At 32.7% G+C, this 27,294-nt stretch overlaps 1 protein-coding gene across 6 annotated transcripts in view; it reads right to left on the bottom strand.

Moving 5' to 3' along the window:
- LOC148605626 (cubilin-like) overlaps positions 1-27,294 on the bottom strand; it is a 43,874-nt gene that overhangs the window by 10,564 nt on the left and 6,016 nt on the right. For 2 of the 6 annotated variants that reach the window (XM_088549728.1, XM_088549732.1), the window contains 10 exons: positions 15,091-15,144; positions 10,624-10,863; positions 10,159-10,260; positions 8,930-9,036; positions 8,106-8,200; positions 7,477-7,592; positions 4,452-4,553; positions 3,367-3,529; positions 2,924-3,003; positions 446-790 (listed from right to left, as the gene is read on the bottom strand). In XM_088549728.1, coding sequence (XP_088405854.1) covers positions 446-790; positions 2,924-3,003; positions 3,367-3,529; positions 4,452-4,553; positions 7,477-7,592; positions 8,106-8,200; positions 8,930-9,036; positions 10,159-10,260; positions 10,624-10,863; positions 15,091-15,144 — 1,404 coding nt within the window. Of the gene's footprint in view, positions 1-445; positions 791-2,923; positions 3,004-3,366; positions 3,530-4,451; positions 4,554-7,476; positions 7,593-8,105; positions 8,201-8,929; positions 9,037-10,158; positions 10,261-10,623; positions 10,864-15,090; positions 15,145-15,869; positions 15,943-17,336; positions 17,362-18,288; positions 18,540-25,615; positions 25,692-27,294 lie in introns of those variants that run through there. The other 4 variants (XM_088549729.1, XM_088549727.1, XM_088549731.1 and 1 more) reach the window with 4 other exon arrangements.

Here is a 27,294-nt window from a genome sequence, read left to right as displayed (position 1 = left end):
ACAAGCATGTACGACAAATGCCACACAAAACAAAGGAGAACATTTATTCATATTTAGTGTTTTTTGTAACTGAAAGTACTACCGGTATGCATTTGATATCAACAACACAGTAGAGTGATATATTTATAATATTTGTCAATATACCATATAGCAGGTATATGTGGGGTGCTAATTTTGGCCAAAATTACCTGCCATACAGTATCAAGAAGTAGGTGGTGTCCCATTACACATTATTTGATAGACACTTGATAGAATTACCCTGACAACTCAATACCAAAGATACCAGGAAGTATGTTAACAGAGATAATGTAAACCACCCCAGAAATTGTGCCTTACTCAGGATAAACCATGAATCATTTAAACTTCTTGTGGTTATTTAAATCTTGAAAGTTTTTGTATATATGCATATTCACTTTATTACAGTTAGTAAAGAACTTAATAATACCTATCACTTTGTATGTTAAGTTAAATCCTCGTCCTGGTATCTCCACACCGCTACCAAGGTTACCAGTATTTGAATCAAATACAATATCTGCTGATGAGCCTTTCATTACCATGGTAACTATGTCAGAAGGGGAGTCATTTCCCATGTATTTGTGAACTGGTTTCCCGTTAGCAGTAACACTGATGAAGTTGCTCTGTGTCAGATCAAGTGAATTCATATTGAGATAAAGGGACATGGGTCTATCTAGTGTTTTGGTTGACCACTTGCAGACGGCATTGAGTGGATACTGGTTTGGGAAGGAGGGACTTGTAATGGTACCAGAGGATTTCAGGTCTGCTGAACAGTCTGAAAAAGACAAATATCATGGCCAATTCAGTATTATTGCAATCTTCTTGTTTGTAGAATTAGAAGGCCATTTACATATCTGTTAACCTTTGGAACAGTTCATGTTGGAGATTCTCTCCCATTGACATTGTCTAAAAAGGGAGATTTTTACTTAAAGCAAATTTCTTATGTAAAAATTCAATTATTTACAGAAAATATAGTATTTTTAATCTAAAACCTAGGTTATGGAAGGTTGTCAAAGCCATGGGGTGGTGTTGGGAATGGGCTCTCAACATCATTTTAAATGCCCCTTTCGGTGTGCGCCTCAAACAGCCTCTGACAACTAAAGTCCAACTCAAACCTACACGACGGGTTCACCAACTGGTGGACCTGGTCTGGCCGTTTCGACTGACTGGAGAAGGGGCAAAGGTCACTCATGCCTTAAAACCAGATGGCCTCAGGTAGAAGGGGCTCGTAAACCTTGGACGGTAGCCCATCTAGGAGAAGGAAAACTCTGATCTAAAACCTCCGCTGCCTTGCGGCCACACCCTTCCACAGGGAAAGGCTTCAGGAGACAACCTCGAGGAAAATCCAGAACTAGGAATCTGTAACTTCCTTCCTGTATTTCCAGGATCAGAACTTCTGTTCAGAAGCTAAGGGTGACAACACCACGCACAAACAGCCAAAATGACACTTGAAACCATCTAAAACCTCACACAAACCTTACTTTTTTATGTTGGATATTCTAAATTTTTCACTGATTTTGTAGTAGATACCCCCCTAATGTTGAAGGGTTCACAGGTATGCACTTACTAAAAAGAAATTTACAAGATTCATACTTGAATTCATTACCAATGAAAAAATTCAAAGAAAAACAAACACAAAAAAAAAAACAGGCTATATGACCTCCAGTTCATATTAACTTATAGCAAATCATTGGGGAATTCCTAGATGGAGAGACAACTTAGGAGTGAAATCTGTTTGGAATAAAACTACCTGAAGAAAAATGTTCAGCACTAAACAACGTAGCAAACTTATATCTTAATAAACATTAAGAATTAATACTTTTGCGTCAAACTAAAATTGTTCTAGGATAATGACTTACATAATCATAATGATTTAAACAAGTCCCTTTCAGAGAATTTTTTACAAAAATTTTAATTTCTATTTATTTTGGTGTAATATATAGCAATGCATACTTGTAACCCAGGGGATCAGGTTTAGGTCTGCCAAGTCACTTTGGTGGTGGATTCCCCCATGACAGATCCAAAAATAGAAGTTTTCAAGGAACATTACTGAAATACTAATTGGCAGGTATGTTATGTTAGTTTGCAGGGCACCAAAACAAAAAAGAAAAATGTAAAAAAATTAGCCTGGTCTTTTCATCCAGAAGTATTTCTGAACAGGGATGATTTTACGAGATCTACAAACAAAGCAAAAATTGGCAAAATCGGACGAAACTATAGAGTAAAAAAGAAACGTAACGGTAAAATCCAGATTTTAAATAGTGGAATTCTGCTATAAAGTGGAAAAAAATCATCCCTATCTTAAGGAAATAGAGGCATAATTGTTGTCATATTTTTCAGAAAATTAATCCAAGCATATGGTATACCTATAAGAAGAATTACTTATCACTTCACACCGTTGTGATGCGTAGTTGCTAAGACAGATGTGACGAAAATTTCAAAATATGTCAAAAATAAACAAAGACCTCAGGAAGTTGTTGTAAAATAATTCGAAAAATACAGGAAGAAAGTGTTAAAATTTCAAAATGCTGGGATGAGTAGTTGCTGAGAAAACTACGATGAAATAAAGTGTTACAGAAACACAGATAAGGGAAAAACAGTATATCCCTCTATTCTTCGGAGTTGTGGTTTGAAAAAATTACAAAGCATTTATTATTAAGACATGATTTGGGTTTCAAGCTAAGATTTGGTCTAATGCAATGCAAGATTGGCTTGTCCTATGTTCTTATAGATCTTATACTGCATGACAAATCTGCCCCTCCCCTTAAAAATGCTCCAAATTCTGTTTTAATGTTTCAGTCTAGTACAAAACATTTTGTCCTTAATAAGAACTCATCTCAACACGTGCATCTCAACGATTCAAATATCTGTTACCCCAAAAGTAATACTTCTTTGGAAAGACACTTACCTGGTACTGTGGTATATGTCCCTGAGATGACTGGTAAAGATGTACAGTTGGAACCAGTCTGGTCTTTTGTTACAAAAACACTATTTAAATACAAATAAGATCTTTGAGTGACACATGCATAAAAAAAGCAAATAATTTGAATTATCTCCCTTTCAACACATCAAACAGGCTAATCACTGTAGTGTTCTGTTGTAAAATTCATATATGCTTTTGAGAGCTGTTCATGTTGCTTTTAAAAAAAAAATATGGGTTAAATTCCATTGTTTAATTTACAACATTAGTCTTGTTTCAAATTCTATTTATCTATGAAGATGGATGTCATTTAAATCTTGGGAGAAACAAGTTCTAAAAAACAAAGTGTTGAGCTTCTTATCAAATTCACCTCTCTGGTGAAATACATGCATACAAATATGCTACCATTAATAATTTCAGCACGAAATTACCTGAGTCCGCAACTGGTAAGCGAATAGAACTTTGGGTAAGTTGCCACTTCTCTTTCCTTGGTGATTGTGGCAAGTTTCTGACCATATACAGAAAGTCCCTCATAGATGACAATAGTCTCGTTGCCACAGATTTTTGTAGAAGTGATCTCAAGAAATATATTGCCTGAAATATGTAAATTAAAAATGACTTAATTTAAGAAGCAAGTTAACAGTTAACCAAAGCAGTCTGTGTAAGTAAAAACCCTACCTAGTGGTGGATCAAGGGGGAGGGGGGTGTACAGAGGGTTGATGACCATCCTTTTTATAGAAAAATTCGTCATTTTCATTTGTAAAATTGACAAAAAATTGTAAATTATGTCCTAGCAACCCCTTTTTTTTAGAAACCCTAGCTGGCACCCCTTCTTTCCAAAGTGTCTGGATCCGCCCCTTGCTACCAGACGTACAATTTATATAATTTTTTCCACAAACGTTTATAAAGCATCAACTTAAACCTTCTTAAAGACAAAATTGTGATAAGTGGAAAACCCCATGTACTAATATTGCTGATGCATCCGAACTATTTGGTTCTTATGAAGGTAGCTTTTGAAGATCCAGGAAAAATGAATTTCTCATGATTTGTAAAGAGTGTATTAAAGTACCAAGTACCCATTTCTTACATAAAATGCTGCATTTTGTAGGCAATCTACCTGTTCTCCCAGTAAATACTGTCAATATGTTGTTACTTTTCTAAAGCTAAACTGACCTGTATTTATAAACATCATCTATGATATACTTTTCTCAGCTTAAACATGAGCTATAACATCTTTGAAATAATAATGGAAGATAAGTCATCTTCAATCTGCAATGAGTCATCTTTTCTCAGAAGTTTGATATTTCAAGAAGAATTAAAATATTGGAGACGAAAAACTTCTGTTCAATATCCTGTGTATAGTGGAGTTTACAATGCCATGTTTTTCTCTTGGTATTTGTATGTAATACTTTGTTTCTGTTTTTGTTTGTGTATTTATTGCTTTATCTTTGTCCTTGCACTCAAATACATGGTATAACTGGTTGCTCATAGGCAGGTTAAGATCATGACCTAATACCTTTTGAACTGGTTGGATTGATAAACCAATCACATTTAGTCTTCAGATTATTTCTTTCCAATGAAAACTCCCCATTTGAACCAGGTGAAACTTTATGACAACCTGAAAGAACAAAATTTATAACATTCATGAAAAAAGAGTTCATGACCTTCAGTTTGTTTAGACTATTGCCTAGAGGTTGCCTAGAGTTTGCCTATCATGTTGGTGATTTTTTTTTTTTTTTCATTACCCTTTATCTTAACTTCTGGTTCAATAGGTGAAATCTCTATCAAAAATTGTCAATAAAAAGATAACTTCTATTTTTATTCTTGGTTACGACAAGATTTATTAGTGAATTTTGGTTAAAACTACTTTATTTTCTGTGAAAAATACAAATTCATTGCATTTTTACATAAAAGAATTGCTTTTGAGTAACAATCTCTCACATGACTGAGACAGTGTCAATAACGGAGAATCTCTCACATGACTGAGACAGTATCAATGAGAGAGAATCTCTGACATGACTGAGACAGTATCAATGAGGGGGAATCTCTGACATGACTGAGACAGTATCAATGAGGGAGAATCTCTCACTTTTACTGTTCCAAATATTTACAGGTATGATATTTTTTGTGACAGTTTTCTCAGCATCTTCATTACCATTTGAAATTTTGACAAGAGCTTTAAATAGGTGTGCAATGTTTGTAGGATTCAATTTCCGGCTTGGAGTCATCAACTTCATGTTTCCAGCTTGGAGTCATCAACTTCATATTTCCAGCTTTGAGTCATCAACTTAATGTTTGATGACTCTATCTACATCATATATTGAAGTTGAAAGCCCAGGTATTACTACAGGGCTCTGGGTCTCAGATTCTCTGCATAGCTAAATTGGTCAGAGAGTAGATCTTGCCTTTTTCAAGACAAACAATTCTTGCCAATCTGTTCACCAATACTTTATTCCTCAATGAAAATTGTTGTATGATAGCTCATTTTTGAGAGCAAAATATCAGCAATCTGTTGGACATTTTTCTGAAATTTTGAGCATGAACTTGTTTCATTGGAGAGGAAGAAAAATTGGTTGGCAAGAATTACATGCTGGCAAGAACTACTACAGTAAAATGATATTTTTTTCTCATCAAGCCAACTCAACAGAGGAACATGAAGTTTAACAGGTTGATTGTGTGCTGTCTGTGTCAGTAGGAATAGGAGCATTGACAATGAAGCCTGGCAGTTCGAATGAAAATATAAAGACTTGCTACAAGCCCCTTTTTGATTTTTTATTAATTAAAAAGCTGTCCATGTATAAATCAGGCCAATCCTATGATATCAGTAGCACAGGATAAATTTTATCCTACTGAATGGATGGCTCAGAAAATGATTTTAAAGTTCCCTAACAAAGCAACAAAATTATGCTCAAATTAAAGAGTTATCTTCTTTTTTTTCAGTGAATTTCATTGCATTCTATTTAATTTATTTCTCTTTTATTGTTGCAGGTAATCCAAAACCAACATTCAACTTTGATTGATAGATTGTTGGGGTTTAATGCCCAAGCAGCAATATTTCAGCTATATTCAGGCAATGAACATGAAATGGGTGATAAAATGAACATGAAATGATGATGAGAAAGGATGCATTTGTAATATGAAACAGGTGAAAATTTTTTGAAAACAAAATTTGTTATGTGCCACCCACTGCTTGGTTTTCGTGTGGACACCATCTTAAACTTTCTTTGAAAGGTGTTGCAATTAAGAGAGAAATAAAACCTGTCTCAGCTATCATAGCCAAGATTTTATCAGAGAAATATTATAAATAGAACCCAACTACATCTACTGCTTACCCATAGGTATTGGAATTAATTATCGATCACAGGTGGTACTTAAAATTATTGATCAGGTGGTATTTTGAGTTTTTAATTATCGATCACGTGGTATTTTGAGTTATCTTCCTTTAACCAATAGATTATTGTCTGTTACCTCATTGACAGTGGTGATATCCCATAGATAATGGGGTTTGGTTAATACTGCATACTACATATACAGTCTAAAGAGGGACTTGTAGCAAGTCTAGAAAATTTAAAATTGTCCATAGGATTTTAATTTTTTAAAAGGTAAGGTACACTTACCAGAATCTCTGGATATTAAAAAATGACACAGTTCTATTAGATTACAGAATCATTATAATGTGTTGTACTGTTTTAATGTTTGAACATTATTACAAAATCATTCTTTACCCTGATCGCCTAGAGCCCATATATGTAGTCATCCAAATGGCAGTTTGCTTGTCTAACTGTCTGTTCCATTTTTTTGTTTTCAGATACTTTATAAAGACCTGCTGAACAAAATCTTTTAACAGTAAAAAAAAAATAGTCATTTAATAAAGCACATCTTTCAACTAAATATTTTACAAAAATAATACCTGACTTCTAGGCACACAATTTAAGACTTTGCAATCTCAAATTTTGGTTTTCAAAATCTATGATTTTGGATATAAGATGAAACTATTTCAAAAGCTTTACAAAAACTTTGACCAATCTTCAGATTTCAAACTTAAATTGTAATAAATATATGAACACAATTTCAGTTCAGCATTATATAAAATTATTGGGATATCTAACGCACAAAATCTGACTTTTTAAATCTCTGAGTTGGCATAAAATATGAAGATTTTACACAAGTATAAATCACATCCAATTTTGACCAAAAGTTCATTATGCAAATTATAAAATGGTTATTTAAAAATGTTCAACTCTACACTAAAAAAATTGTAAACAGACAGGCAGGCAGACAGACAAACAAACAAAAACAGATAGACAAAAAAGTTTACAAAAGAGGAAAACTATAGGGCTCTTACATTAGTTATGGAAGGCAATTTTATTAGTATTTTTTTCAATGGTCGTTTTTAACACGTTATATTAAAAATTAAATTTTGATCAAGCAAATTAGAACTGTTAAAGTAGACACGTGTTTTGTTTCCACAAGTTTCATTAAAATATTGGCTTTAACATAGTATGGTAACAGTACATGTCTTTTGCAGTTACCATGGTTACCTGGAGAAACAGAATCAAAATGTCCACTTAAATATTGTTGCTCATCTCCCATGTTTTGTACTACAACCAGTAAGTCTTTACCACTGGCTGTTATTGGGACAAACTGATTCCTTCCACTGAAAAGAACAAAATACATAAAACATTTAATCATAACAGACCATATTTAAAGAGTAATGATCAGAGTCGATTTTGCTACAAGACCTGCTTTAACCATAGTTAATGTAGGCATCAATCAAGAGGGATTTTAGGTTTGTGTGAAAATTAACACAAAATCGACTAAAATTATAAGGCATCTAATGGGGCATTAAATGATACCCAACCATGTTGTGTTGTTTTTGAATTACAATTCAAATTTCACAGAGTGGATACTGGCTTTAGACAGGCAGTAATCTAATCTTGAAAACCTTATGCATAAAGGCCAGAACTGGAAAAGAACAATAAACCAGAAACTTAAGAAGGCCAACAGCCAAAACATGGACTGGAAGATTAAAATTTAACAACATAATACAGACAAAATTCCATTGGAATCTTTGAATAAAATTTGAAAAAATGAAGTTATCAATGCATTATGCTCCCCTCCTATCCATCACATTGATTCAAAGACTGCATCAGTTTCAGTTACAACTTACTTAAAATTAGCAAGAAGTGTACTTTCTGTAATCCCATCGTAAACTTTGATAGTACTTGTAGGGTTCATCAGACTCTCAATGAAAAATACCTGAATCTGAAAACATAAAAAGGCCATCATTTAAAAGTTACAATTATAAAATTGTAGCTGTTTCATTATGGCTCATTGTTCCAATTGTAAAGCTGTTTCATTATGGATCATTGTTCCAATTGTACAGCTGTTTCATTATGGCTCATTGTTCTAATTGTACAGCTGTTTCATTATGGCTCATTGTTCTAATTGTACAGCTGTTTCATTATGGCTCATTGTTCTAATTGTACAGCTGTTTCATTATGGATCATTGTTCTAATTGTAAAGCTGTTTCATTATGGCTCATTGTTCTAATTGTAAAGCTGTTTCATTATGGCTCATTGTTCTAATTGTACAGCTGTTTCATTATGGCTCATTGTTCTAATTGTACAGCTGTTTCATTATGGATCATTGTTCTAATTGTAAAGCTGTTTCATTATGGATCATTGTTCTAATTGTAAAGCTGTTTCATTATGGCTCATTGTTCTAATTGTACAGCTGTTTCATTATGGCTCATTGTTCTAACATTGCATGCAGCTTGTGTAGTGTTAGTATATCTTAAATGCACAAATCCATATGATTCAGCTATAAGTTTCTGAAAAAAACTGGTGAGTAATTATTTTTTTTTTGTAATTGCAGTCCTTAATGTGACTTTAATTTGTGCAATATCCATACTTACCCCGAAATACACCTACTAAAAATCTCAAACATTCCTAGTTTTTTCACAATGGTAAAACATCACAATAATCTGTGTACCTGTTGAACATCAGGAAAGGATGTGCTGTGAAGGTGATAGATGACTGTATCACTTGTACTGTTACTAAGGCTGATAACTCCGCTGTCATACAACCTTCCTCCCTGATCTGTAATAGATTGATCGATTGATTGAATTCCTAATCCACATCTTGAAAAGAATGTAGTATAACAGCAAAAACAATTTTAAAAAAATGTGCTAGTCAATAAGAGGATACAGCAATCTTTTTTTTTTTAAATTACAATAATAATTTTGGACAACTTTCATTTATTTGTTAAATGTTGATTCATTACATAAATCTTCAGTTCATCATTTCAAGATTTTAAGATTTACAACTCTCATTTGTCATCAGTTATCAGTCCTTCCATCTAATTACCCTGCCTATAGAATGGATATTTTCTTTGTTTCATTCTTCATGATTTAAAATTTCTTTGAATCAAACTTATTTTTTCAACTGATTACTAACCATGTCTAACTCTTTTGTATAAAATGCAAATAAATTAGAAGCCTTGGTGTTTAGTCTAAATAGTGGATTTTCCCACTATAATGGCATTTATACTGGTAACCATGACAACTGTTATAAAACAAACATGATGACCCTGAGCAAGACTGACAAGCAAATACAGTCATAAAGATAATCCTGGCATAAGACATTACAAAAACAAAATGACACTGACACTGAGTTCATGAACTAATTACCAAGGCGTAAGTACTTACATGGTTAACTTAAAATGACACTGAGTCACTTTAACTGGAGACCATGGCATTCGTACTTACATGATAAACTTACAATGACACTGAGCCAATTAACTGGTCACTCTGGCATTAGTACTTACCGGTATATGACAAACTTACAATGACACTGAGCCAATTAACTGGTGACTCTGGCATTAGTACTTACCGGTATATGACAAACTTACAATGACACTGAGCCAATTTACTGGTGCCCTGGCATTAGTACTTATACGGCAAACTTACCCTGAGAGTGTGTATGGCCTCAATATAGCTGAAATATTGCTGCTCAGGCATTAAACCCCAACAATCAATCAATAGCCTGAGATTGAGCTTCTACACTGACTACCCTGGCATTAGTACTTACATGGAAAACTTATCCTGAGAGTGAGTTACAATACTGATTATGCTGGCATTAATACTTACATGGAAATCTTCCCCTGAGAGTGAGATACTGTACTGATTACCCTGGCATAAATACTTACATAGAAAAACTTACCCTGAGAGTGAGCTACAATACTGGTAACCCTGGCATCATTAGTACTGCTGTCCATTTCAATAATCACCTGCATGGAATTTGTACTGGAAACTATGATTGCCTCTGCAAAATATTTGTAAAGTGTATGTTTATTTTTCATATGGAAATAAAATGGTCTGTTTCACAACAATATATGAATTTCATGGGAAATTTCATCAAAGTTCAGAAGGGAAGAACTCCAACAAAATTTAGTTGATAAAGATTTTCTGGTAACATGTGCAACTACCAGTGATTTTGTTACCCTTTTATTGCAGCCGACCATCCGCTGTTTCCCCTGGAGACTTTTCCCAAAATGTTGAAAATATATTTGATAAAGGGTGAAAAATTCCCAATTGTCAGGCATAATTTTTCAAATTATTCTATAGACCCACACAAAGAATCCAGACATCATTTGTGGACAGAGGTCTGCATTTCAAATCTACTTACCATTTAATGAACAGCCAACTCCACACTGTTGTATGGCTGTATGATTTCCTTTTGCACCATCAAGAAAGATAACTCTGTCAAAATTTCCCACCATCAGTATATCTATCACCTTAATGACAATGGTAGAATTCTGTGGAGCTGTCAAGTTCCAGGTACATTTCAGAGGATATTTTGACTGTGGATCTAAATCTATCAATGTATCACTACTGTTTAGGGGCACTGTTTGGTTGCATACAGAAACTGTAAAATAATTGTCAAATCACCATTCAATAGTTTATTGAACTACTTTTTTTATGGTGAAAACATGTCTAAACAGAACCAAAAAAAAAGAGAAAACTTGAATAATTTCTAAGTCCCACCGTGTAGGTTATAATATATTTTTAACCTGAGTATACAGAACACCTGTCTAAAACAAACAAAACCTAGAATCCAACAGTGTGTAGTTCAGACAGGTTTCACTGTATATAAATAATTAACAGTTCTGATTAAAATGAATGGTATACTACTTCGACATGGATATACAATCTTCAGGTACCTACATGTACAATCTGTAGTCAAACTTACATGTGTAATGCATTCAATGACTACGAACAAGAACAAAAACTAGAGGCTCTAAACAGCCTGAAGTTTTCACCTGTTTTGATCAGCAACATTCTTTTCTTGCAAAAGCTGCCACATTTTTTCTTGGATAAAAATTCCTAATGGACATACCTAAGGATCATATCAATTTTCACTAAATTCTGTCTAGTAGTTTCTGAGAAGAAAATTATTTAAATAAATGACATTAAAAATAGCAAAAACCATTTCAAAAGGGCAATAACTCCTACATGGCTTAACAGAATAACACAAAAAAACTCATCATGTTGAACATTTTTCCTCAAGTCAGAACTTGACTAAATGTAACGGTTTTGGAGATGTTTTCAGTACAGAAATGTATCCATGTTTTTTGACAGATAAAATATCCCTACATCAGTTCAATGCAGAACAACCTATGGAATATTCATACCAAGTATGGTTCTAATTGGTCAGGTAGCGTTAGAGGAGAAGATTTTTGATAGAAATATTATTCAATATATTGAAAAACATAGAAAAAGAGTATTTAACAGATTTACATGAATATTTGAAAACAGATAAATCTCATCATGCTGAACACTTCTACTACCCCAATGTCAGAGTTTGGTTTAACTTAATGGTTTTGGAAACATATGTAAAAAACTTCTTTCTGACCCCTATGTCATGTTTTTAGTAACGGCAGCCATGTTTTGTTGGCCATGTTTGGAACAAAAATTCCCACATCAGTTTTATGCAGAACACCCTATGGAACATTCATACTGTTTGTTTGTTTGTTTGGGTTTAACGTTCGAGCAGCAATATTTCAGCTATATTCAGACGATGAATATAATGAAATTGATGATAAAATGAACATGAAATGAAAAAAGGGATGGGACACAAGGACAATTGGGTCGACAAATTGTGATTGCCACTGGAAATAGGGAGAGGTGGGTAGGGTCGGGCAATTTAGCCTCCTGTGGCGGAGCCCTATGGTTCCTACTCCGGGAGAAGACCACAGTAGGGTTCTTTAACGTGCGAGGAATGTGGCATCTTTCCCAACACGGTGCACCGCTATGGCTTGCGGTCAGGTTTTCCATATTATAGCCTGACAACCCCAGCATGTAACACGCCAGGGGTACCCCATTCCACCACCTGGGGCACACATCCCAGTTGCTCTGTGGGCAGAGTGTCCTTGCCCCCGGCTAGGGTTCTGAGCACTATTTAGTCGCTTTTTACGACAAGCTTAGCACTGCTGCAGGCCTATTCTTTTAACACCCGGACCTGCATGAGCAGAACATTCATACTAAGTTTGGTTTTAATTGCTCTGGTAGTGTCAGAGAAAAAGATTTCTTGTAAGAAATAACATAAAAAATAGTCAAAATTAGCCAAAAAACATCAAAAAGGGCAACTACTCCAACATGACTTAACAGATTACAAGAAAATTTAATCCCAAATAGATCTCATCATGCTGAACATTTTTACACTGTCAGAATTACTGGTAGACTAAAACTAACCATTTTAGAGGTATTTGAAAAAAAAAAAATACAGTACTATTTTACCCTTACAGTATTTTATCAGTAGAGGCAGCCATTTTTCAAGCAAATAAAAAAAACTCTACGTCAGTTCAATGGAGGATATCCTAAAGAAAGTTCATGACATATGTGATTGCAATTGCAATGTTTGAATTACAGGTGTATCCATCTGTACCATGAAAACTGATTTATTCAACGGGTCATGGTTTTCCATTCCTGGTTTGTCTACCAAGAACTGGACTTTTTATGAGCAACTTGGCGGGTGTTTCTAGAAAAGCACAGGATGCTTACCCTACCTGTGCACCTGGTCCATGCTCCCAGTATTTAGTGGAGTCAAAGTTGCTCATTTGCTTTTGTTACTTTGTATGTATGATTTTAGCTACTCCATGTTCTTTGTTGTGTATGTCTGTTTTCCGCGTCTGGTCTTTGTCCCTGGATTACATTCTTTTGATTACCGCTATAACCTTGGTTCCCTTGATTACTCTTTGAAAAAGTTTATGATGGAAGTTAAAGCGTTCTTGTCACAAGCTATGATATTTTTGTTTATTCATGATTACCAATTGATTATTTTATCGATTCTTCTCCATAATTTATTATTGCTTTTATCATAAATTTTAATTTTTGGATTGATATTTGTGCTGTGACGTTGTAGGGGGTGAGTGAAATTATGAAATTTATTATAAAGTATGAATCAAAGTTTTATACACAGGGAACATTCAACAATAAATCACCACTAACTTGATAATAAATTTATTAATTCATATATACAAATTCATTATAGGTTCTGCTTAAAAAAATACAAAAAATGCTTTTGGCTTTGTATAACACAACTCAAAGAGCTATGTACACCAATGTACATGTAGCAACTTAGCAATACATGTTAAGTATAACTTAAAGTCATAATTATAAAATAAAAATGCTTCACAGGGCACATCTAAATATGGCTGCAGAGGTTGTACCCTGAACAGTTGGTACAAATATGGACACATCATTCAACTTGACACAGCTATGAATTTCGATTATGATTAGATATTTGACACAGGATTAAAATTTGACCAGAATTTAAATGGTCACTTTTTGGCCCCTTATTCCTAAATGAATGTGGTCTAAACCTCCAAAATAAATCCAAACCTGTCTTTGGGAATAAGTTATGGCCCCTTAAACAATCCTAAAAATCAATCCTAGTCTTCCTTTGTTGGTATGGCAACTTAAAGTTAAGTTTATATGAGAGTCATTCATTTTAACTCAAGTTATTGTCCAAACAAATGAAAAATGCATGTTTCTGGTCCCTTACTGGTCCCTAATTCCAATAAAACTCAAGTTTGCGCCTCCAAAATCAATCCCAGCCTTCCTTTGGTAGTAAAACATTTGTTATAAAATTTCAAAGCAATCCATTCACTAATAGACAAGTTATTGTCTGGACATCTGAGGTATTAGACATTTCTATAGATGCTTTTACTGGAGTTATATATAATTAAATTCCATGAAGGGCTGGTTTTTGGAGCCTAAATCTGAAACAGTTGGGACCATAATCCCTAAAATCAATACTTACCAAGAAATGTAAGTCCAATTGATAAAAAATAATTCCTTATTATATAGATAGCAGTGTATTATTGAATATTCCCAGTGTAATAAATTTCGATAATTCACACTGAGAAATAAATTTGGTGATTTCACTCACGGACTTTCTCCTACCAAAACATCACAACTGATATAAATCCGCCAAGCAATTTAAAATTAATGTTGACAATATCGATAAATTACAAAGAAAATCTATATAATAAATAGAATAATCAATTGGTTATCATGAATAACCGAAATATGATCACTTGTGCCAAGAATGCAAGAGGATTTAACTTGTGCGCGGAACAAGTTCCGCTCACTCGTTAAATCTAGGTGTTCTTCGGCACTCGTGACAATATTTTGGTTATTCACTCTTTTCAATTAATTATCCTACTATTATTTATATTCCAAGAATATATATATCTAATTCATGGAAACAAAATTGGTGGTGTATGAACTTTCTAGACTCCATAATACCCCAAAAGAACTTACTCTTTCAATTCTTTAATATACATAAAAAGATAACTTTAATTAAAAAAAACAACTTAAAATTTGTGTAATTAATCCCATCAAACTGCATTTCCAAATATGTTATGATACTTAATGTCTACACAGAGTTAGAAAAAGATCCTTCTAAATCTTCTAAAGTTATCATCTGGGAACTACCAGGGGTATCAAGGGAAAAATAGAAGATCATGCAACTACAATATTTTTATAGAATATCATAAAACATTGTCACCTATTGTGGGGGGTATAAAAACTGAAAATACTTGTAGATCTGCAGATTATGCAAACTAAGGTCCAACAAGACTAGACTTACCTCCCCTGGCAAGTCCAACAGAAGCAACAACCAATGTATAGAAAATCAACATTTCTGAAAAATAAAAAGGAAGTAAAATATTTTTTTTTAAAACAAATTATTGTCAATAATTAAATAGAAGTGAGATGTTACATATGTTGGTTGATTCTCCTGTAACTATATACTGTTAACTTATTAATCTTTGTGGTGTACTAACTGTTGCTGGTTCATTCCACCTATTCCAACATTTTGAAATTTAAGTTAAAAAAACAAAAATTTCATGTTGGAATAGGTGGAATTATTGTGTAAACATTGGACAAACAATCGGATTAGCTTGTAAAAACATTATTTAATTGGAAAGACACCGTAGGAATATCCAGAATATATATTTTTAAAATGTTGGAATAGCTAGAAGACACCCATGAGATAATCATACATGTATGACATCATATATAAATTATTTTATTTTTATAATATGTGTCACATTTGGATGTGTAAATAATACAACTGGATTTTGTGATCTACTAGTTTCACCTCTAGTAAACAAACATTAAATAGTCACTCAGGCAAGATAAAAACATTGAATTTATAGCCATTATAGATCTAGGCAAATGCTTGTTAATCAACAATAAGAAAGTAAAAAAATTAAAAGAAGAATTAAAAAAAATGGACTATACATGTACATGTTACAATATGATAAATATAAATTACATTTTACAATGAGATTAAGCTTTCTACTACTTGAGCTGAAACCAAAGTGCAAACTTCAAGTACCAGCACATACATGTACATGTACTTGCCTTAATTACTTGTTTACATGTATCTTTCATTACATAATCTTCTTAACAGGAAGTACATTACTAAAGCATTGTACATCATAGGATACTCTGACATCATAAGTTACTCTTTGTACAATTACGCAATTGAATGATTCACATAAAATATTATAAGAAAGATTTGACCCAGCAAAGGTGGCTACATAGTTTTACAACCACAACCCAACTGGAATGGGAGGAATGTTACTCATTAAAAAAACCAAAACCACAACATGTTTAACTATCTACAGCATTGATTACACATGGCTTTGCATTAATCATTTCACAAACAAACCAAAATTAATGCAAATGACGTGAGCTCTTATGTGTAAAGAAATTAATAGAAATTCATTTAAATACAGTATATGGACCAATTGAAAAGTTATCTTTAATTTGCAACAGGTGAACAAGTTTGTGCCGTTGATAGATTTTGCAGTTTCCTGATAATATCATATATTTCTACCCACGAAAAGAATTTGTGTTTGTATTAAAATGTTATTTAAATCTATCATAGTTTTCAAGATATTGGCCAAAAATTGCAAAAAAAAGTCTTTGTTTTTGCCTATCAAGGGCATTAACTTTAGCAAGGAGTCATCTGACAACATTGAGCCAAAAGACTATTGTAAGCCCATCAAAAGGATCATTTGAAAGTTTTTTTTATCTATAGCAGTGCATTGGATCCATTCAATATGTCAGCTAAAATGTTTAAATTTCCTGTTCATATGCAAATCAGGTGTTTACTACAACATTGGCATCAAGTCCAGGGCCAATTCCAGACACTTTGAAAAGGCAGTGCCAGAAGATGTTCCAAAGAAAAGGGGAGGGGTGTTGGACATTATTTGGCAAATTTTGTCAATTTTACACATGAAAATGACGAATTTTCCAATAAAAAGGGGTGCCAACTGCCTTCATTCCCTTTTCTGGGGTCTTACTGTTTATAAAAATATATATTTTATTTTGCTAAGCCTGTGTTTTGACATTCAAAGATGCATTAGTTGTCATTTTTGTAATTTTTGTTTCTGTTGAAAAATGCCTTAACATTGAATTATTTCTACTAAATTGTACCTTTCCTGCAAAATTTTATTTGATATCCACAAATAAAATGCATTAAATACATGAAGTATTGATACATTTATTGTCTTGCAAGACAAAGTCAAACAAGATAAATTTGTATGGATGTAACTTCTGGTGACCTTAATCCGCCATGTGATGTAAGGATGGATTCTTTAAAAAAAAAATCTGATAGCAAAGCGTAAGTGGCTAATCAACAGCAAGGAAGACTGATGGACTCAAGCCATAAAAGAAAAAAAGTTCGAATATATCGCAAGGATCATTTTGTAACTTACCTATTGCGATATAATGTGGCACAAATATGGTCAGTAATTGTCATTATTTATTTGAAAACTAATCAAGAAATACATGAAATGAAATATAAACAAGACATGTGTTTACCTGTGTATCCATTATTGTTATTTTTTTAACCAAAGTGAAAGTATTTTTGACATAGGTGATTGTTCTGTCGGCAATCTTCGGAAGTAATGGCGAAAAATAATTAGACCAGAGCTATCGATCTTCTTTGATTAAATAAATGTTGTTTTCACAATATTCTGCAGGTATTATCGGCATTTACTGCTTCAATTGCATTACTACAAACTTATTTCATTGAATCAGCAAAATTCAGTAGAATTAGAACTGAACAAATTTGGTAGCCAATGCAGCTTTAACATCTGGGAAGAGTTCATCAAGCAGATTAAAAAATTAGTGACAATCATTTTCACCTTTGAAATTGATCTTTTGTTATATGATAATTAAATGACAATGGGCCCAAAGACTGGTTAGCACTCCCATTATTGTGTAATTGAAGCTCCATTGCACACAGGTGAAGAAGTTATAATTAGGACGGCTTGTTTTTCAGAAAGAAAAATAAGTACCCAATTCTGTTTTTTTTTTTTTTTTTTTTGTGGTACAAACTATGAAATGCAAGAAAACAACAATGATGGATAAAACAACTATCACATGTAAATAGCATTACTATTTTATTTGTTTATTTCAAATAAAACTGTTTTAAAAATTACAAATTGACTTGAAGTTGCCTTTTGTCAACAACTTTGGTTCTTATTCCCTAAATGTCTCCCGAAAAAGTCATTGTTTTGGAGTATACCGTGCAACCAATGCTGGAACAAAGAATAAGTTGAAAAAAATGTGCAGAATACACAGAAGAATACGCATTATACGGTTGAATCTACCACCATGAGTAACAAACCACACTGCGAAACCACAGAATTTAATACCCATTGATAGAATCTAACCTACACATTTTCGTGTTTCTATTTTTGTGACCCTTTTAGTATTATCAATTGTACTGACAAGCTACACGGCTATTTTTTTCTCCAAAAACGCCTACCTTTCAATCCCATCTTTTTACTTTCGGTTTCACCGGAATTTGGAGATGCACAGTAATGTCCGGAAAAGTTGCGGGTTTACGTGGAGTAAGAATATAAATTATTATTGTGATTAAAGAAGACCAGAGTATTTACATATTTTTGGTTTAAGTTTTGGTTTCTACCACGGACATTACACTCCCTGTTGTGGTTGATTAAAAACAAACAAAACCATTCTTTTACTTGTCAAAGAATGGTTACCGCAAGAGAAGAAAAGAAAAAAAGAAGGTCAAAGTGTTATTGAAAAAAAATACACTTAATAATATACCCAATACCTCAACAAATACCATACAGATAAAATGAGATTTCCACTTAAAGAATGCCCGATTATTAAAGAATGACAAAACTACCAGCATTAGAAATAATCGGTCAAATTGATTAATTATAACTGGAGATAATTTGCCGTGAATACTAGATAAAGAGCTGCACCAGAGGGCATAATACGCCCGGCCATCGGCTGATAATCATATACCAACAAACATAATGCGTTTTCTTCTGAGGGGGGGGGGGTGTTTTTTTTTTTTTTTTGGGGGGGGGGCTGGTATCCTATGAATCAAGCGCGGAAATATTTTTTTTTGCAGCAACACGGAGATAAAAAATCATTCGAAAATCTACATTGTTATTAACTGAGAAAAATATTGAATCATTTTTTTCTGTCCTTGGTTGAGTAAAAAAATCGGCTCAAGTTTGGAATAATTCTATTTATTCAAAATATCCCCCTCAGTAAAAAACTGATCAGTGCCTAAGTCCTTCATTTTTAGGACGATATATCCTAGACCTATATAGGCCATCAATACTTGGACCTTCGAAACCCTTTCGATACAAATACGCTGAAAGCGTTTTAAGGGTAGAGCGCGAAAATGGAAAATATAAGGAAAAGTGCAAAAAATCGAAAAATTGACGCGAAATCGGAACTTAATAGAAAACGAAAGGGAGTCTACGACATTGGATACAAATAATATTTTAAACTTTTGTGACATTTAATGATTTCAAAAGCATTTTAAAAGGTTAATTAGAGCGCGAAATAAAAAAATCCAACACCCCCCCTGGAAAACACCACCCTTTTTAAAATGCAAAAAAGTATCATAAATCAAAAAGGTATTGTTAAAAATTAAAAATTAATTTTTGTGCTGACGACAGACGGACGGATGCACAATAATACGACCGGTCAAAATTGACGGACAATACATGAATAACTATGGATGCAATGATATATCACTATTGGCAAAAAACTAAGAACTTGTGTGCTAGTCTTCCTTCAAATTAATGAATGAATTTACAAAGTTGATAAAACCAACTAAAATACAATACGATAATCTTGAACCAAACAGATGAAACAAGACAGTTGTATAGGAAGCAAGCTCCTGAGTGGGGTTGGCGTTAAAATTCAAAGGACCACGCGTGTTATGAGATATCTCACTCTCCGCTAATATGCAGCGTTACATTGATGTAACTTTTTTTTTAAATTTATGTATCGGAAGTTTGAAATAGCGACTTCGATTATCTGTATCTGAAATTACATATTCAGCGGATAGTTACCAAAGAGTAATCAAGGGAACCAAGGTTATAGCGGTAATCAAAAGAATGCAGGGACAAAGACCAGACATGGAAAACAGACATACACAACAAAGAACATAAAGTAACTAAAATCATACATACAAAGTAACAAAAGCAAATGAGCAACTCGGACTCCACTAAAAACTGGAGCATGGACCAGGTGCACCGGTAGGGTAAGCGTCCTCTGCTTTTCTAGAACTCATAGAAAGTCAAGTCTAGGGTAGACAAACGAGGGAAGGAAAACTATTACCCGTTGAATAAATCAGTTTTCATTGTGCAGATGGATACACCATAACGATCCACGAGTTCATGATGACGACCATAAAACTTCTGTAGTGATGACGTCAGTCTTGTAGTAACATAACCCGGTTCCAGAAGCCTATTGTTAAAAACATACTAACCATGCACATTATAAAAATAAATCGATCAACTAAACAAAAGATCGGAAGCTTGATCATATTTGCTTAATTTCATCTCTTCTACTTATCTAGATCAAGATAGCATTCAACAGCACAGATCTGGCATGTTGGCAATTTCTTCATCAACCACAAAACATCCTTTTGATTAAAAACATAAAAACTCCAAACAAAATGGACATTTCAGGCACAAAGAAGTGACACAAAAACAAAAGAAGTTACACTTCAACTACTAGTAATTAAATCGGAGAAAGTTAAGGCTTTCTCCGCTTTAATTACTCAGAAATGGATACATCTTCAAAAACAGTTATCAATGTTGGTTTTCCTGGATGAAGACAACAACAATATCCATCATAGATCAAAGGCTGGTTATGATATATACAAAACGAAGCCACATCACTGCAGCGATGGACACAACCTTAAAATTGACCTCGAAAAGATCGCATGCGAAAGAAATTGTCCAAAAGTTGCGATATGGTTACTTCAGACCAACGCAACAAAATGCCTTATTCATATCATAAGTCAAAGTGCTAAGGCACTGAGTCAAGGAAGACCTAAAAGTAATCAAAAATATTCCTATAACCAAATTGTAAGCTAAATAAACCGATCAAAACTTAGTCCTCTTAAAGAATAACCATTTGTTTTAACGCAGTGTATATTTATAGTCCGTTTATCAATATATATTTTTGGATCTTCTATTGTATTATTGTTTTTGGTATTCCTGGCTGTACACGTACGTTGATGTCCTCAAATTTCCTAATACTTAAATCAGCATTTCTTATAAAATATGAATTTCACTGAGAATCACAGACTATCAATATTCGATGAATTTCAAAGTAAGAATAGACCCACACCTTGAAATTTCGGTTTGGAGATGCATGGATCCTGCAGACTGGAGGAAATTGAACAAAGGCTCAATCTCAAGGGAGAAATGAGCAAAAAACTTTGCCTTGCTTTTGCTCACTTTGATGTAGAATTTTTTTGTAATAAATTAAAACTAAAATTTGTCCTTGTCATTGTTGTCTAGATTAAGCTATAGTATGTGCAATAAATAATTACCTTTCTCTAGGAATTTTTCAGTTCAAACAAGGATAAAAACTCTTGTAAAATTACTATGCAGTTTAAAGATTATTAAACTAAAAACAACTTTGTAGCTCATAGATTTGAGCAATTTAAGATTCCAATTAAGTTGGAAAGTCAATGGTATGTGGTGAATACAGGGAATAATCACACATGCACTTTGAGTATAAATTAATCTTTTTTTCTTTCCAAAACAAAAAGTTACTAGTGAACCCATACTCCATGAGTACCACTTTTTATGATGAATCACTATTTGCTGATTGTTTTATACCTGTCTGCCTTCAATAATGTATGTGCATTTCTTTCACTTTTTTCTGCATGATTGTTTCACAAATATGTATAAGATTACAATTCAAGTAACTCTTATGTTTTGCAAATATATAAGTGTTATTTTTTGTATAAATCTGATTCTTGTTTTGAAAAATAATATAGAGTTATAGAATAACCCAGTTATTTGATGAAATACCTTTGTAAATTTAGATATGGGTGCCATCGCCTACCAACTGAGACAGGGAGATGGCAAGATATTCCCTGACAAGATCGCTTTTGTACACTGTGTACTTCGCATGATATTGGTGATGAGTACCATTATGTTATGATATGTAAATTTTTCAAAAGACAAAAAACAATTCTTACCAGTTTATTGCCATTCAAACGCAAATACGTTGAAATTTTCAAAACTTTTTCCTCACAGGATACCGATATACTCAGAGATATAGCTAAATTTGTGAATATAATTTTAACGAAGGACGTACCTCCAGGTTAATTTCATTACATGTACAACTGTATTGTTTACATATGCACTTTAGGTAATATTACCAATATTTGTATATTTTCTCTGCAACTGTTTATAGTTTATGAGTAAAGTAAAAGAAAAAAATATGTTCACTTAACAAAATACGCAAAAATTAAAACATTCATAGGAGTGTTGTTAATAATTCAAACCAAGAATACACAGAAGCAAACTATACAAAACTGTGAATACATGTAGTGAAGTCACTATCTTATGGTACATGTATGATGAAAAATCTGTTTGGGTTTTGGATTGTTTCTGATTAATGGTTATCCACCCACATTTCACTTTGCACTAAGTACATGTTCTTAGTTTAGTTAATGTAACTAACACAATATGACTTTTCCAACAATTTGTGGAAAAGCATATGAGTGTTGTAATGCAAGCAAATTAACATCTGAAATCATATCGAAAGAGAACAGATTTAAAATGTACTCAAATTTTCCGATAAATATTAATGATGGAAATGAATATGAAATTTCCTCTTTAAACAAAGACATTTGGCTTTTTGAAGACCTGAAATCGTGCTTAACTAGAATTCATGAAAAAAGAAAAAAAAAAACCAGGTTTTTCCATGGAGAATTTACCTAGCTGTGAATACGTAACCCCAAGTGTTACACTTTCTTTATTTGGAATTTGCAAATATAAAAAGAGCAATCTTTAGAGCTATGTATCGGCAGCTAGAATTTACCTTAATAAATTATTTCTTTAGGCCCAATATAATATTTGATTGTTTTAAATAGTTTTAATAGTTAACAGTCTTTGATTTGTTACCCCTACAAACATTTTCTAACAGAACTTCACACAATCTGATTAAAATCGGCTATGATACGCTACATTGCCTTACACTCCCTCCCGTATCGTAACAGCTGATTTTAATCAGATAGAACTTCACAATACTTCCTTTTTTTGTACAAATGCATGTATTTTATTTCATTGAAAAGTGAAAATCACAGTCAAGGTGCCATTCATGAGAATCATATGGATTACAACATATCAATATCATATAAATGGAGCATGATGATATAATAATCATATAATCATACGTTTCAGTTTACATATGCTTATCAAATGATTAATACATGACTATCATAAGTTCCCAAGTCAAATATAACAAATAAGAATCATGAGATAATCATACATGTATGACATCATATATAAATTATCCTATTTTTATTATATGTGTCACATTTGGATGTGTAAATGATACTGGATTTTTTTACATTCAGGTTTTACCTCTAGTGAAATAAACACCAAATAGTCACTATGGCAAGATAAAAACATTGATTTCATAGCCATTATAGGTATAGGCAATAAACAATAGGGAAGTACAAAATTAAAAGAAGAATGACAAAACTGGATATTTTATACACATGTATATGTAATATGACAACTGTAAATTACATTTCACAATATGAGATTAAGCTTCCTACAACTTGAGCTGAAATAAAAGTGCAAACTTCAAGTACCAGCACATACATGTACCTTAATTACTTGTTGGTTATTTTATCTTCTTGACATGTATTGATATCCAGGAAGTACATTACTAAAGCATGTACCCCATAGGACACTCTTACATCATAAGTTACTTTGAACTCTTTGTACAATTACCCAATTGAATGATTCACATAAAATATTATAAGAAAGATTTGACCCAGAAAAGAAGGTTACACAGTTTTACAACCACAACCCAACCGGAATGAGAGGAATGTTACTCATTAAAAAAAACACAACATCTTTAACTATCTACAGCACTGATTACATATGGCCTTGCATTAATCATAAAAAAACATCATTTTTTGCCTTTCAAGGGCATAACTCTAAAAAGATGTTGTCCAACAACTTCAAACCATTGGAGATATTTATAGGCCTTATAACGATTATTTTCTCAATTGAAAGTTTTTCCCTGTCTTTTCCATAATTTTCATGATATTAGATGAAAACTGCAAAAAAATGTCATTTTTTTCCCTTTTCAATGGCACTTACTCAAACAAGGAGTTGTTAGATAATTTGACTTGATGGATACATGTTTAAGATCAATCATAAGTATCATTTCATCAATGGTATGTCTATTATAGTTTTCAAGATATTAGCTAAAAATTGCACAGAACCCCACTTTTATGCATTTCAAGGGCAATAACTGTTACAAGGAGATGTCTTACAATTTTGACCCACTAGAGACTTTTCTAGGACTTGCCATCAAGATCATTTCATCAATTGAAAATTTTTTTCTATCTATTATTGTTTCCAAGATTTTGGTTGAAAACTACAAAAACCGTTTTTCAAGGGCAATTACTCTAACAAGAAATTGTCAGATAATTATGACCCTGGAGGCTTTTTCAGGTCTTATCCAAAAGATCATTTTATCTATTGAAAGTTTTTTTTCAATTGTAGTTCTCCAGATATTGGCTAAAAACTGCAAAAAATGTTATTTTTTCCCTTTCAAAGGCAGTAACTCTTACAAGGAGTCATCTGACATTTTGACCTAATTTAGACTATTGTAAATAGTCTAATTTTATCAATTGAAAGTTTTTTCTATCTATTATAGTTTTCAAGATGTTGGCTGAAAACTGCAAAAACTGTTATTTTTCTCCTTTCAAGGACAATAACTCTATGAAGGAGTAGTTTGAAAATTTTGACTTTAAGGACACTTCTGTAGGACTTATCATTAGAATCATTTCATTACTTTTAAATTATCCTATTTTTATTATATGTGTCACATTTGGATGTGTAAATGATACTGGATTTTTTGACATTCAGGTTTTACCTCTAGTGAAATAAACACCAAATAGTCACTATGGCAAGACATTGATCCTTTATCACTCAAAAACTGTAAGAAATATCTGATTGAATAATACAGGCAGAAATATTTAAAAAGGAATCCAATACAAAGAAATTAAAATCAGACCAAAAACCCCAAAGTTTTTTTTTTTTTGGAGGTGTCGCCCCTTTGAACTTTTACAACATGGAAACCATTAGAGATATCCAGAATCTGATTGAAAACGCATGCAGGGATTTCATAGAGAATTCAATAAAAGAGAAAATTCAAAATCAGACAAAAAATTTCCAAAAAATTATTTCAGGGTGTGCAATGCTATTTTAAATCTGTTTAATATTCTTAACACAGAATTTTATAAGAAATAAGTTAAAACAAGAATTGTCAAAATTGAATGAGAAATAAGTCTTCTACCTTAATTAAACACATAGTTACCCCTTTTTGGCCCCTTTTTATGCAGAATGGTAGGACTAGTGACCCCATTTTAAATAGGAAGCCTCCTTTAACAGCTTAACATCAAGTTATAATCAAAATGTTTGGTTCACTACAACTATAGATATAACATGGAAACAAAAAAAACTTAAAAAAGAATGACAACTAAGAAAGTAGAATATTTCACAAAAATAAGTTACCCCCTTTTCCTAAATGATTGCAGATATTGAGCTTACCATGTTCTTCTGCATATTCCGCTCATTGGTGTAAACCACGAACCCCTTTTTGGCAAAGACAATCGACGAAAAGTTTCTGTGTAAAACATGCATTAAAATGGAATGATTAAAGTAAATTCCCTGAAATGCATATCCTTTAATCATTAATCTTTTAAATACAAGTATTTTTTTTTATGTTTTTCTGCTTTCGCAAGCATTTATTGATTAAAATACAGCAGTGTATTGGATCTATTCAACATGACAGCTACAATGTTTAAATTTCCTGTTCATATGCAAATCAGGTGTTTACTACAACATTGCCATCAAGTCCAGGGCCAATTCCAGATACTTTGAAAAGGGGGTGCCAGGCGAGGTTCCAAAGAAAAGGAGAGGGGTGTTGGATATTATTTGCCAATTCTTGTCAATTTTACACATGAAAATGACAACTTTTCCAATAAAAAGGGGTGCCAACTGCCTTCATCCCCTTTTCTGGGGTCTTACTGTTTATAAAAATGTATATGTTATTTTGCCAAGCCTGTGTTTTGACATTCAAAAATGCACTAGTTGTCATTTTTGTAAATTTTTGTTTCTGTTGAAATATGCCTTAACATTGAATTATTTCTACTAAATTGTACTTTTCCTGTATAATTTTATTTGATATCCACAAATAAAATGCATTAAATACATGAAATAGTTGTTGACACATTTATTGTCTTGCAAGACAAAGTCAAACAAGATAAATTTGTATGGATGTAACTTCTGGTGACCTTAATCCGCCATGTGCTGTAAGGATGGATTCTTTTAAAAAAATCTGATAGCAAAGCGTAAGTGGCTAATTAACGGCAAGGAAGACTGATGGACTCAAGCCATAAAAGAAAAAAAGTTTGAATATATCGCAATGATCATTTTGTAACTTACCTATTGTGATATAATGTGGCACAAATATGGTCAGTAATTGTCATTATTTATTTGAAAACTAATCAAGAAATACATGAAATGAAATATAAACAAGACATGAGCTTACCTGTGTATCCATTATTGTTATTTTTTTAACCAAAGTGAAAGTATTTTTGACATAGGTGATTGTTCTGTCGGCAATCTTCGGAAGTAAAGGCGAAAAATAATTAGATCAGAACAATTGATCTTCTTTGATTAAAAAAATGTATTCTGTAGATATTATCGGCATTTATTGCTTTAATTGCATTACTACAAACTTATTTCATTGAATCAGCAAAATTCAGTAGAATCAGAACTGAACAAATGCAGCTTTAACATCTGGGAAGAGTTCATCAAGCGGATTAAAGGATTAGTGACAATCATTTTCACCTTTGAAATTGATCTTTTGTTATATGACAATTAAATGACAATGGGCCCGACGACTGGTTGGCACCCCTATTATTATGTATTTGAAGCTCCATTGCACACAGGGGCGGATCCAGGATTTTAGATTCGGGGGGTTCATTCTCACTTAGCCAACATTTTGAAAATTGATAGTCTCATCTGGCCAACATAGGTAATTGGGGTGTTAAGATAACATTTAGAAATATTGTTTTTATAACTGTTTTATTGAGGTCACCCAAAGGGCTACATTTATGTTGGGTAAAATAAAAAAAAAATATTAATGATATATTTTTAAAAGTATTTATAAAATAACACAAAACATTTTTTAATTATCTTTAAAAAAAATATATAAATATATA

Source organism: Perna viridis, chromosome 10, assembly GCF_037379345.1.
Source record: "Perna viridis isolate PV_CMFRI_1.1 ecotype Kerala chromosome 10, ASM3737934v1, whole genome shotgun sequence".
Lineage (NCBI taxonomy): Eukaryota > Metazoa > Mollusca > Bivalvia > Mytilida > Mytilidae > Perna > Perna viridis.
Note: the sequence above shows the minus strand (reverse complement) of the source record. Positions and strands in the feature narration are given on the sequence as shown.